At 54.9% G+C, this 12060-nt stretch overlaps 1 protein-coding gene across 5 annotated transcripts in view; it reads right to left on the bottom strand.

The window, feature by feature from the left end:
- Positions 1-12060, bottom strand: part of MYH11 (myosin heavy chain 11) — a 110465-nt gene that overhangs the window by 19337 nt on the left and 79068 nt on the right. For all 5 annotated transcript variants that reach the window (XM_059415254.1, XM_059415256.1, XM_059415257.1 and 2 more), the window contains 11 exons: positions 9958-10151; positions 8532-8653; positions 8336-8405; positions 7989-8149; positions 6572-6680; positions 4299-4430; positions 4001-4207; positions 2986-3123; positions 1800-1923; positions 1115-1286; positions 104-316 (listed from right to left, as the gene is read on the bottom strand). In XM_059415254.1, coding sequence (XP_059271237.1) covers positions 104-316; positions 1115-1286; positions 1800-1923; positions 2986-3123; positions 4001-4207; positions 4299-4430; positions 6572-6680; positions 7989-8149; positions 8336-8405; positions 8532-8653; positions 9958-10151 — 1642 coding nt within the window. The remainder of the gene's footprint in view (positions 1-103; positions 317-1114; positions 1287-1799; positions 1924-2985; positions 3124-4000; positions 4208-4298; positions 4431-6571; positions 6681-7988; positions 8150-8335; positions 8406-8531; positions 8654-9957; positions 10152-12060) is intronic.

The raw sequence follows: 12060 nt of genomic DNA, 5'->3' as shown, positions 1-12060 counted from the left end.
GATGTGCCTGGCGGCTGCCCATCACCCCCCACCCCGACCCTGGCCACCCCATCTGTGCAGCGGAGTGGCGGGAGCCGCTGGGGTCCGCAGGCTGGGCACCCACCTGAGCTCCTGCTGGGTGGCCGTGCTGTCTAGGGTGTCCTCCAGCTCCGTCTTCAGCGCCTCCAGCTCCTCCCCCAGGTCCCGCTTCTGCTTCTCGGCCTTGTTCCTCGCGGCCCGTTCCGAGTCCAGGTCCTCCTGGAGGTCCGAGATGTGACCCTCCAGCTCCCGGATCTTCTTCAGAGCATTGTTCTTCTGAGCGATTTCGTCGTCGAGCCTGCCGGGGACAGATCACCAGAATGATGACCCCGGGCTCTCTGGCCCCTGCGATCTCCCGACGTCACCGAAAATGATTTCCTGGAATGAGATACTCATGTTCCACGGACATTAAACCAGGTTCCGGCAGCACACACTGGGAGCAAAAGAGCTGGCCATGGGACCAGTCAGGAAGTGTTGGGGCTCAGATCCCAGGCCTGGCTTTCTGCTCAGTGACACGGAGATCGCAGCAGCGTCCCTAGCCTCGTGTGTGCGTGAAGATACTGCCTGGAAAGAGCTTGGCACACAGTGAGCAGGAAAATCCCTGTTAGTTGTCGCTGCAGGATTCCCAGGGTGAGGCTGTCAGCTGGAACCCAGCCGGGCAGACAGGGAATGGGACAGGGACACGTTTCTAAGGACCGGCAGAATCTGAGGCCGGCCGCGGTCTGGGCGTGGGAGGAGCAAAGAGGGGACAAAACGACCCTCAGGAGGAGGGGCAGGGGTCATCCCAGCTTCAGGCATGCGGTGCCTGAGACTCCAGTGGAACGGGCTCCGTGGGCCACTGGACATGAGAATGGCCGGGACTTCCGAGAGGCAGACGTGGCGGGAGGAGCGGAGATGCAGGAGAGGATGAGTTTGGAGGGAAGAGAAGAAAATCAGTGGCATGGTTCTGGAGGTGCAGGCAGGACAGGGGAGGCCCCCAGCAGCATGGAGGCCTGCCTGGAGGAGGAGGAAGACGGGGCCCACTGCGGTGTGGCGGGAGCCCGCTGGGCACATGGACCCCCCGGGACCACAAGACGCACCCCACCAGCCTCGCTACCTGCTCAGGGCGGCCTGCAGCTCCTCCTCCTTCTTGGCCAGCTGCACCTTGAGCTCTGCGATCTGCGCCTGGAGGTCGGCGATCTGCTCGTGGAAGTCACTGGCCTCCCCCTCCAGCTTCCGCTTCAGCTTCTCCAGCTCCTGCCGGTTCTTCTCCTCTTTCTTCAGCCGCACTACGACAAAGCCAGGCGTTCTCAGCAGGTGCCAGCTATCAGAAAGGCACCCAGAGGACAAGCCTCTCTGCTCTGGCACCGCACGGACACACACATGAACACACACACACACACACACACACACACACACACACACACACACGGCCCCACAGGTGACTGGCCTGGCCTGGCCCAGACCATGATCTTGCGGGAGGAAAGTCAATGCGGCTCCTTTATTGCTACTAGTGTGTCCGCTGCAAGGGGCCTCGCTCAGGTTTACTCTCAGATTGTATTTTTTAATTGAATTAATTTGTTTATGTGAAAAAGAGAGAGCACGAGTGGGAGGAAAAGCGGAGGAAAAAAGTCAAGCAGACTCCCTGCTGAGCAGAGAGCCCGATGTGGGGCTCATTTCCAGGACCCTGAGATCATGACCTGAGCCGAAGGGAGACGCTTAACCCACTGAGCCACCCAGGCGCCCCAGCTCTCCGATTTTAAAACACCCATTTGAAACCCCCTTTGAGGTACGAGGTTTACCTTCCAGTTCTGAAATCATAGATTCATGCTTGTTTTTTAGCTTGGTAAGATTCTTGGCCTTTTCTTCCTCTTCTGCAAGATTCGTTGTTAAGTCACTAATCCTTTCTTCAAGGAGTTTTCGCTCCTTGGAGGGGGGAAGGAAAAAAAATATCAATTGCTTTCTTTTCCCTTTTCCAGGATCTACATTTCATTTTTAGTCACTTCCAGAAAAACAGGTGGAAAGAAAACCCAGATGAACACACAATACAACCTCTAGCTTTAAAATGATTTAAAAAAAAAAAAAAAAAAAAGCTTCTTAACAATCATTCCCTAAAACCCAGGTACTTCATACCTCATGTGACCTCTGACCCCCACACTTCATGGTCCAGGCAATCGAACCCTCATTCCTTCCTCCCACATGCCAGCTCTTTCCTTGCCACAGGGCCTTTGCACAGATAGGACCATCTCCTGAGTGGCTTCTCCACTCCCCTTCCAACTGCTCTTCATTCTTCAGATTTTCTCTTAAATGTCACTTCCTCCAGGAAGCCTTCCCTGAATGCCTTCCTTCTATCCCCTGATGTTCTATTTTTATAATATTGTGAACACCCTCTTCAGAACCCTGACTGTGAGGGTCACTAATGGTTAAGTATGAGCCTTACCAGGCCAGGGCCCCCCTTGTCATGCAGGCCTTGTACCCCAAACAGAGCCTCACTCAACACAGGGGCCCAGCTGACATCGAGCTCAAAGACCTCAAGGGAGTCTGAACTCAGTGGAGCTGCCTAGTGGTTCCCGATCTGGGTGACCTACTCATTCCAGGTGACATGGGGACTTTTCCAGTTTGGGCACTGAAAGTCCCACATCCCAGAAAGCCCTCAGTCCCAGGCAAACCACGCCTGCGGGTCACCCTATCACTGACCAGAAGCGGCCCGTGAGAATGCAGGAAAGGCCCCCGAGTCTCAGGCACATGCGGCTGCCTTTACACAACTCAGGGCACCCACTGGCATGGATTTTCTGAGACCTGATCCATGGCAAGCCCTGGTCCTGGAGGGACCGCCAGGGACCCCATCCATGGGGTCTACCTGTCTCTAGAAGGCAGTCAGGAGGCTGCCTTCCGCACCGTGCATTTGGCCAGAAAGAGGAAGCATCTGCAGTGCTTAGCCCCGGGGAGCCTGCCGAGTTAACGCAGATGTTGGTCCCACTCACTCACTTTTGACAGCTTATTGTTCTGATCGTCCATGACCAGAATATCGTCCTCCAGTTTCTTGATCTTGGCCTCGGCCGTGACCTTCTCCAGCTGTAGCTTCTGCCTCGCGGCTTCCTCTTCCTCCAGCTGTTCTTCCAGGTCCTTTGTGGGAGAGGGAACGGAATCACAAACCTCGCTCCCAAGGGGGTCCCTCTCTCGCAGCTTGGGGGCTGAGCCACACGGAGCCCGGGTCTCATGCCCCCCCGGCCCCGGCGCTACGGTCTCCTTTTACTGGAAATAAAAGGTTTGGGAAACCACTGGCTTCTTGAGCCTCAGTCTTCCCATCTGTCAAATGGGGATAGTAAATTCTCTGTGGTTTCAAAATGTGTCTGCAAACCCTCATACTCTTCCCTTCGAGAGGTGCAGCCCAATTCCTCTCCCCATCAGCGTGGGCTGGATTTAGGAGGAAGTGATTAGGTATAATGCCCAAGGCCAGGCTGTAAGAGGCATTGTGGCCTCCTCTCTCTTCCTTCTCTTGATTTGCCCTTCCTGGGGGAAGCCAGCGAGGCCATGTAGCCCTAAGGAGAAGCTCCCCGCCCTCCCAGTGAGGAGATGAGGCCTCCGGACTCCAACCACGGGAGCTAGCCACGTGGACGTGGGTCCTCCAACCCTGGGCTCCCATTCCGACTGCAACCGCAGGATACAGTCTCACGCAGAACCTCCCGCCGAGCCACTCTCAGATTCCTGACCCTGTGACCCAACGGTGTGTCCTTCTACGCTGCTAAGTTCTGGGGCCTTTTGTCCTACAACAACAGCTAACTAATGCGAATGTCCCTCACCCTCACACGGGGCTGTGAGGGGAAAAGGTGTTTGCACGCGTTGGGTAGAGCCGGAGAATGGGGTGGGCTCTCCGGGAGACCGGGACGGGCCGATCCCCTCCAAGACTTAGTCCCCAGCGGGGACATACATGACCACACGCCCCTCGCAGGCTTGCAGCGAGGCTCCAACGATAAGGCAAGCAGCCCCTGCAGGGCCTCACCAGCATCTGCTGAGCCATCTTCTTCTTCTCGGCCTGCAGCTGCTGGCCCCGGTCTTCCTCCTCCTCCAGGCGGGCCTCCATCTCATGCAGGATCTCCTCCAGCTCCTGCTTCTTCGCCGCCAGCCGGACCCGCATCTCCTCAGCCTCAGCATACAGCTCAGTCTCCGCCTGCAGCTGCTCCTGGAGCAGGTTCTTCTCCTCGGCCAGCTGCAGGCAGGGAGCAGGGGGGTGGCCGGTGAGCCCCGCGGGGGCACGGCTGCCCTCCCTCCGCAGCCCCTGCCGGGCTCTGGGCCGCTACCTGGGAGTGCTTCTGCTCCAGCTCCTTGAGCTCGCTCTCGGCCTTCTGCTGCCGCTCCTTGGTCTTCTGCAGCTCATCCTCCTTGGCTTGCATCTCCTCCTCCTGCCGAGTCACCTGGAGCAGCGGCTTCACCTGCGCGCACACCGCCAGCCGTCACGGGCGTCCATGGCCCGAGGAAGCTAAAAGCTCTCCTGGTACCTCGGATCCGCGGTTCTCAACCAGGGACCGGTTTATGCTGTCCCGCACCCCCGAGGGGATGCCTGGGGATTGCCGGGGACAGTTTGGGTTGTTCCAGTCTGGGCAGGGGATGCCACCAACACCTAGTGGGTATGAGCCGGGGGTGCCGCTGCAGATTCTAGAAAGCACGGGACAGCCACCCCGCGACACAACCTTTCCATCCAACACTCTGATAGCACTGAAGTTCAGAAATCATCAATGAAAGCCACCGGGAAAAAATGTGCACAGTGTAAAGGAAAAAGTCTCCCCTTCTCCCACTTTGTCCGTTCCCAGAGAGAGAATTACCACTGACCAACCGGCTTATATCATCCTGTAAGGACCTATTTTACTGTCCCTGCTCCCCTCCCCCAGGGGACTTAAAAACAAGTCCCAGAAACCAGCTCCAGGTGTGGAAGCCAAGAAAAACAAGGCTGTACCCACCTCGAGTCTAGCCCTGACGTAAGTACAGCCATCTTGGCAAAGCAAAAGCTGGCACCTTGCACTGTAAGAGTGGGTTAGCATCAGAAGGGCCATCCTGAAGGCCGGGAAGCCTTGTTAGGGCACGGCTAACTTGAGATAAGAGAAAGTAGCTAAAACCTGGAAAAACAACTTAATCATAGACCATCAGGGAGATTATGTGGTGGCGCCACAGGGACCAAATGTTAAAGAAAACAAATAGTTAACTTGCAGAGATCACAATCCTGCAAGACAGGAGTCTCCCTTGGTTTGCAAATGTCCTGGTGATTTACAACAAATAGGGCCATCTCTTCAATGGCCCCATTTCCAGAGACAAAGGGCTCAGTTCCTCAAGGCCTAAGGTCGCACCATGAAACTGAAGGAGGCTGAAGCAGAAGAAAATGTAAATAAAGTTACATTTCTTCTAAACCTAGATCTCACTTAACCGCCAGGATGGCTCTAGGGTGACGCCAGGGTGGCAAAAGGTTAAACATAGTTAAACTGTCAAAGTGGGGTGCAAGATATGTATGTAGCCACGGAGAAGTGCCTTGAAAACGCTATATAAACCCTTGGCTTTGAGCGCTCGGGGTCCTTGCTGAAACCCGCTGCGCCAGGCAGATGCTTGGACCCCAGCGAGCTGGAAATAAACCTCGCTGTGTGACTTGCATTATCGAGAGTGTTCTCTGTCTAATTGAGGGGTGGTCGACTCCGTACCCTAACAATCCCAAGGAGGAAAGCGGGGAGGAATCTCCCACATTCTACCTCCCCATCAAGGTGACCGTGTGCACCCTTGACGGTTCCCGCCAGTCCTTCTCCTACATGTTTAAAAAACACACCCGAGACCACGCTGTCCAATTTTCTACGACAAGTCCGTTACTTAAAATTAAAGATAATCAGCTTTACGCCTTTGTTTTTTTTGCTAGCTGCCATTTTTGTGCTCTAGAAGCGGTGACAGGGGACATCCCTGTCTTTCTCCTGGCTTGAGGGGAAAAGCTCTCAGTTTTGTCCCCATTAAGGATGACGTCGGCTGTGGGTTTTTCACAGCAGGCCTTTACTGTGCGGAGGGAGGGGCCCTCCACACGGCTTTGGTCCAGCGTTTTTAGGTGACCGTCATTTTTAAGAGTTGCAAAGTATCCTACGGAGGGAGGAGTGTGTTGGGGGCTGGACCCTGACGTGCTACTATAAGATCCACCACGAATGCCCCCAAGTCCTGATCTTCAGAGAACAATGTGCCTTGTGACAAAGCCAGTTGCCCTGATGACAGAGTGTAGGACTCCCCTTGTAGAACATTCTTGAAAGGGAGGACAGAGGAGCGGGGCTATGGTGGGGAAGTGGGTGCGGCCAGAAATGAGCAATGGGAGGGATCCCCGTGCAAACGCTTGGGATCCCAGTCAGGGTCATTGATAACCTATGAGCCCACCGAAGGCGAAGGGGGGGTTAAGCCTTCTCGGGCCAAGAAACTACACACAGGCGAGGTGTGACTCTGAGCTCCCGAGCGCATGCGCACATGGGCCGTCAACCACATGCGGCCCCACAGCGGGAGCGTCTGGGGCGCAGAGGGGGGCAGAGGGTTCCGACAGAGGCGGTTCCGCGGCACTCACTTTGGTGAACAGCCTCCACCACTGCCAGTTCCGCAGCTTGAGGTAGGCGGCGCAGTTCCTCTGAATCACCTTCATGGCCGTCAGCTGCTGCTGCCGCTTGGCAAAGGCCCTGGGGCAGGGGAAGTGGGTTCTGTGAGAACCCCCCGGGGAGGCGGAGGGGGGGGGGTGCCCAAGCCTTGTCTCCCCGGGGTCGTGCGCGCGCACATCCCAAAAGCAAGACGCGCCTGTCCGGCATGGGATTCTGTGACTCCTGCAGGGGCATCACTCCTCCCCGCTGCTCTCCAGCTCGGATTCTTCAGGAAGCTCGAGCATCAGCACATGCATGTCGTCCGGGCGCAGACCAATTCAATGATCTGGAGGCCAGCACCCTTCTCGGTGGGCAAGGAAAACCCCCAGCTCACCAAACACCCTGAACTCAGATCTGTGGTCCAAACAATGCCTAGGTAGTCAGTCTACACTCCACCAGTCCTAAAGGGGGTCCTACACATGACAGGCAGACCCACTCTTTCCTCCGGTGTGTCTTTGTGTCTTAGAAATCTCAAGTCTGACTCGGAATCAGGGCTCCTTTGGGTTTCAGGGCTGGTGGGTTTGCAAAACCACCGCCAGGGGGAGCTCAATGGCTCCTTCCCTGTGGGGCTGCCATCTTGGTACGTGGGTCAACCTGAAGAATGCTGCTGCTCGTGTCAGTGGAGGTGGGAGGGCGCATCAGAGAATTGAGCTATGAAATATAACCACTCAGGTCTGTTCCTGGACTGCAGACCCCCCCCCCCCCCCCAGTTCTGGTCTTCACCACCTTGGTTCTGGCCTTCACCCTTTTGGGTCCACTGAGTAACGAATGGGCTTACTCTGCCCTGGGCAGAGAGCCACTCCGCCAGTCCCTGCAGTCCTCTGTGGGGTGTGACTTCCCTCGAGGAGCCCCATCCCTCATGCAGACCCTAAGCCTCGCAAAACAGAAGGAGCATCCGATCTCCCATGACCCTGCCTTCTGGATCCCTTTTGAACAGGGGGTTATGGGGACAGCCAAATCCTCTTCTCTCCTGCCCTTACCATCTTCTCGCACTTCTGAAATGACAACCTAGCCCTGTCCACGGACTCCTCACAACCCCATGGGCAGGAATAAGAATCCTCCTCCAGTGGAGAGATCTGAGCCTCGTAGAGACAGAGAGAGAGAGAGAGAAACTCGCCCAAGTTCACCAGCAAGTAAGCTGGGGGGCAGGACGGCAGCCCTTACAGTGAGGGCACTTCCCTACAATGGTAGCGTTTCTGCCTCCACCAGAAGCAGCGCCAGGCGATCAGGATGCTTCCTAACTCAGGTGGCCTCTCAGAGAAGCAGGGAACCAGAGTATGAGGCCGCAGAAGCCCAGGAGGGTGTGTTTCTGGGCCCTTTGCAGGAAGGCGACAGGGCTCAGGTCCTTACTTCCTGGCCAGGTAGCCGCGACACATGGCCTGGAAAGCCATGATGACATCAGTGATCTTCAAGTCCCGTTCCTCCTCCAGGTGTGCCAGGACCCCGGTCCGGAAGAAGATTTTGCTCTGCCCGATTCTGTACAAGTTGGGGTCGAGTTCCAGGGCTTTGATCTGCAGAAGAAAGGGGGGACAGGTGCTCTCGTTCTCAGCTGTGACATGTGTCCATGGGGCGTGTTTCAGGAAGGTCCCACCCCAACAAGCTCCTGGCAGTGTCCCCAGCGACGGGGGCGGGGGGGCGGGGGGGTGCATTTGCAGTCAGATCCCTGGGGAGGGGCTGGAGCTGGGGCTGGGACTCACCATGAGAATGCAGGCCTGCTTCCCGTCCATGAAGCCTTTGGGAATGGCATTGGCAGCCAGGATCTCGTAGCTGGAGACACAGGGCAGAAGCTACTGATGAAACGGCTCCCGGCATCCTTCCAGCCCTCCACCTGGCCTGGCTCACCCCCCGCGCTCCCTGCACCCAAGCCCCCTCCCCTGACCCCAGCAGGCTCACCGCTGGCGGAACTCCTGGAAGACGATCCTGTTGGGGAAGCCCTGGCGGCAGATGCGAATGCCTTCCAGCACCCCGTTGCAACGCAGCTGCTCCAGCACCAGAAAGGCGTCCAGCTTGCCAGACTGCAAGGCCAGAGAGGCAGAGCGGTGGACCAGGGGGCTGGGACTCCGGGAGCGGCAAGCCCCGAATCTCAGGCCTGGGTGACCCAGTGTCAGGCCACCGTGGCTGACAGAGGCACCAGCGGAGGTCCCAGCTGAGGTACCGGTGCCACCTCTCCTGGACTTGGTGGCACCAGCCTCACCTGGCTAGAAGCCTCTCCTTCCCTCACTTCCTGTCACTGGTGCTGCAGCAGCTACCTCCCAGATGGCTCCCAAAGGACATCCATTCACCATCACCGCCCCTCCCTTGCCTCCCTCTGCAACCTCGCATTCTGTTTCCCTAACATCAGTCTGATCGTGACATACCCCTGCTTTTAAAAGCCCACAACGGCCTCCTCTGGTCAACCCACAAGGAGTGCCACGACCCAGCTCCTGCCAAAGGATTCAGCCCCATCTCTCCCCAATCCCTGCCTCACACCATCACAGGTCAGCATGAAATGACCCAGTTGCTACCTAGACCTTTCGCTTCTCAGGTCACATCGTTGCTTCTACTGGTCCCATTGCCTAGGATGCCTTCCCCACCCTGCCTTCCACTTCACCAAGCTGATGCCTACTCACTCCCAAGGCAGCGTTCTCTGAGCCCCAAGGCTGGAGTGGGAGCCCTGGCTGCATGGTGTTCTTGTAATTTACCATGCTGCGTTGTGCATATCGGCTTGTGCATCTCTTTCTCCCAGCAGGTCTCCCACGACATCAGCCCATTGACATCTTGGGCTTAGTCTCTGCTTTCCATCTGTGAGGGCTGCCCTGTGTGCCATAAGGCATTTAGCAGCATTGCTAGCTTCTCTACACTGGATCTGAACAGCAGCTCCCTCCCTGTTATGACAGCCAACGAAGTCTGCAGACGTGGCCAGATGTCCCCGGGGGACACTGCCCCGGCTAAGCATCCCTGCACTAGATCACCGGAAGAAACCTGCAGGCAAGGATCCCGATTTATCCAGCACTCTATCCTCAGTCCCTGGCACAGGTGCAGCTCTACTGACTAGATTGCCTATATTGACTAGAATAATGAATGCATGAACGATTCGATGCCCTGAACCAAAAGTCCAAGGCTCAAAGTCCCTTCTGTCTCCTTGCCTTCCTTTGCCTCCAGGGTGGGGAGTGGGTACCCAGTTCAGACAACCTTCCACCTGCATCAGACGGAGCCCGTGGGGTATGGAGGTTTTCCTCCTTCCTCTCTACCCTGGTCTGCTTTCCCCAAAGCTTCCTGATGATATCCCCAGAGAGTACACTCTGGCCCCCACCCCCAGAAGCCAGGCAGGTGGTCTCACCCTCTTCTCATGGTTGGGGATGATACAGCGCACAAAGTTGGGTGTGGTGTTACGTAGGGTGGTCATGAGCTTCCCCAGCTGCTCTTTGTACAGCTGTCCCACGGTGCGGAACATGCCCTTCTTGGTCTTGGAGGCACTGGGCAGAGAGCTCTCTGTCATCTTGGCCATCTGGTCCAGGCCCACGATGCGGTCCACTGTGGGGCACATTAATGTTGGTGTCAGCCTCTGGCCCACCCAGGGGCCCTCCACCCCAACAATAAGCCAGAGGACTAGGCCCAGGGAGTGGAGACTCCAAGTTATCTGCTCCATTTTGGTGGGCACTGTCCCCATTCTCTCCTCTGCGAATCAGCACCTTTCCTCTAGCAACAGGTAAGGGGAGGTGTGTAGAGGTCTGCTTTTCATGTATTGTCTATTTGGGAAATCTGAAAGCTCCTGAAGTGACAAAAAGAACAAATTCTCTCTCTTAGGTTATCACAGAGACCTGGAAATAAATCCTTCTCTTGCCACTCTCTTGGCCTGGTGTCATTTTGTGCCTCAGTTTCTCCTACAAAATGGGAGTCAAACCAGCACCTACTTCCTAGGGCAGGAAGAAGTGAATAAGGTTTACCTCTCCTGCCTGCCTTCAGACCTTCACCTATCAAGAAATATTTATTGAGAGCCTACTATGCACCAGGCCCCACAAACACAGCTATGAACAATGACCCTGTGTCTCCACACATAATCCCAGCTCATATTCTATGGATATTCTATTGGAAAGAGACCAAAAATGACAAGTACACAATATTCCAAGCGGTGAGACATACCTAGGAAGATAAAGCAGGGTAAAGAGGGAGAGAAAGAGTAATGGGGGTGATCTCTCTGATAAGCTTAGTGAGTGATTAGGTAGATTTTCAGAGAATCGATATTCTGGAGACAATGTATAGCAAACACTCCAAGGTAGGAATCTAGCATATTAATAGGGACTCAACAAGGGATAAGTGGTGGTGTTATTGGTGTGACATCACAGCCACCAAGGTTCTTTTTCTTTCAGAACAAAATGAGAGACTCCCATGCTGCCCATCCAAGCCAAAACCACTGGCATAACTATGAATTTCCTTCAAGGCACAGCTTTGGCTGCACCCCACAAATTTTGGTAATTTGTGTGTGTGTGTGTTTTTTTAAGTTCAAAATATTTTAAAATTTCACTTGAGAAAATTAAATAACACACCCAGACACTTCTAAATAAGACATGGGGGCCAAGACCCAAGTGCCATTTAGAAGTGTGTCATTTGGGCACCTGGGTGGCTCAGTGGGTTAAGCCGCTGCCTTCGGCTCAGGTCATGATCTCAGAGTCCTGGGATCGAGTCCTGCATCGGGCTCTCTGCTCAGCAGAGAGCCTGCTTCCCTCTCTCTCTCTCTGCCTGCCTCTCCATCTACTTGTGATTTCTCTCTGTCAAATAAATAAATAAAATCTTTAAAAAAAAAATAGAAGTGTGTCATTTAACTTCCAGGTATTTGGGGATTTTCCAGCTATCTATCTCTTACTAATTTTTAGTTTAATCCCATGGTGGTCGAAGAGCAGGCACTGTATACTTTCTATTCTTTTAGATTCATTAAGGTGTGTTTAATAGACCAGAATGTGGTCTAGTTTGGTGGAAATTCCATGGGAGCTTGAGAAGAATGTGCATTCTGCTGTTGGGGGATGAAGTAGTCTATAGACCGCAGTTCTTTTTTTTTTTTTTTTTTTTTTTTTTAAGATTTCATTTATTTATTTGACAGACAGTGATCACAAGTAGGCAGAGAGGCAGGAGGGTGGTGGTGGGGGAAGCAGGCTCCCTGCTGAGCAGAGAGCCCAATGCGGGACCTGATCCCAGGACCCTGAGATCATGACCTGAGCCGAAGGCAGAGGCTTAACCCACTGAGCCACCCAGGCGCCTCATAGACTGCAGTTCTATCAGTTGGCTGATGACGATTCAGCTCAACTCCACTGGCATTAGGATGCCCTATTTCTGTGCCTTGTACTCAGGCAGGTCATATGACCCCATGTCATAATGTCTTTGCTTGTTTCTGTCTTCTGCCAGACTCTGGGCTCCTTCAGGGAAGGGTCTTGCTGAAACGGTCACA

The sequence above is a fragment of the Mustela nigripes genome, chromosome 11 (genome assembly GCF_022355385.1).
Source record: "Mustela nigripes isolate SB6536 chromosome 11, MUSNIG.SB6536, whole genome shotgun sequence".
NCBI lineage: Eukaryota > Metazoa > Chordata > Mammalia > Carnivora > Mustelidae > Mustela > Mustela nigripes.
This window is presented reverse-complemented; position numbering and strand designations above follow the sequence as displayed.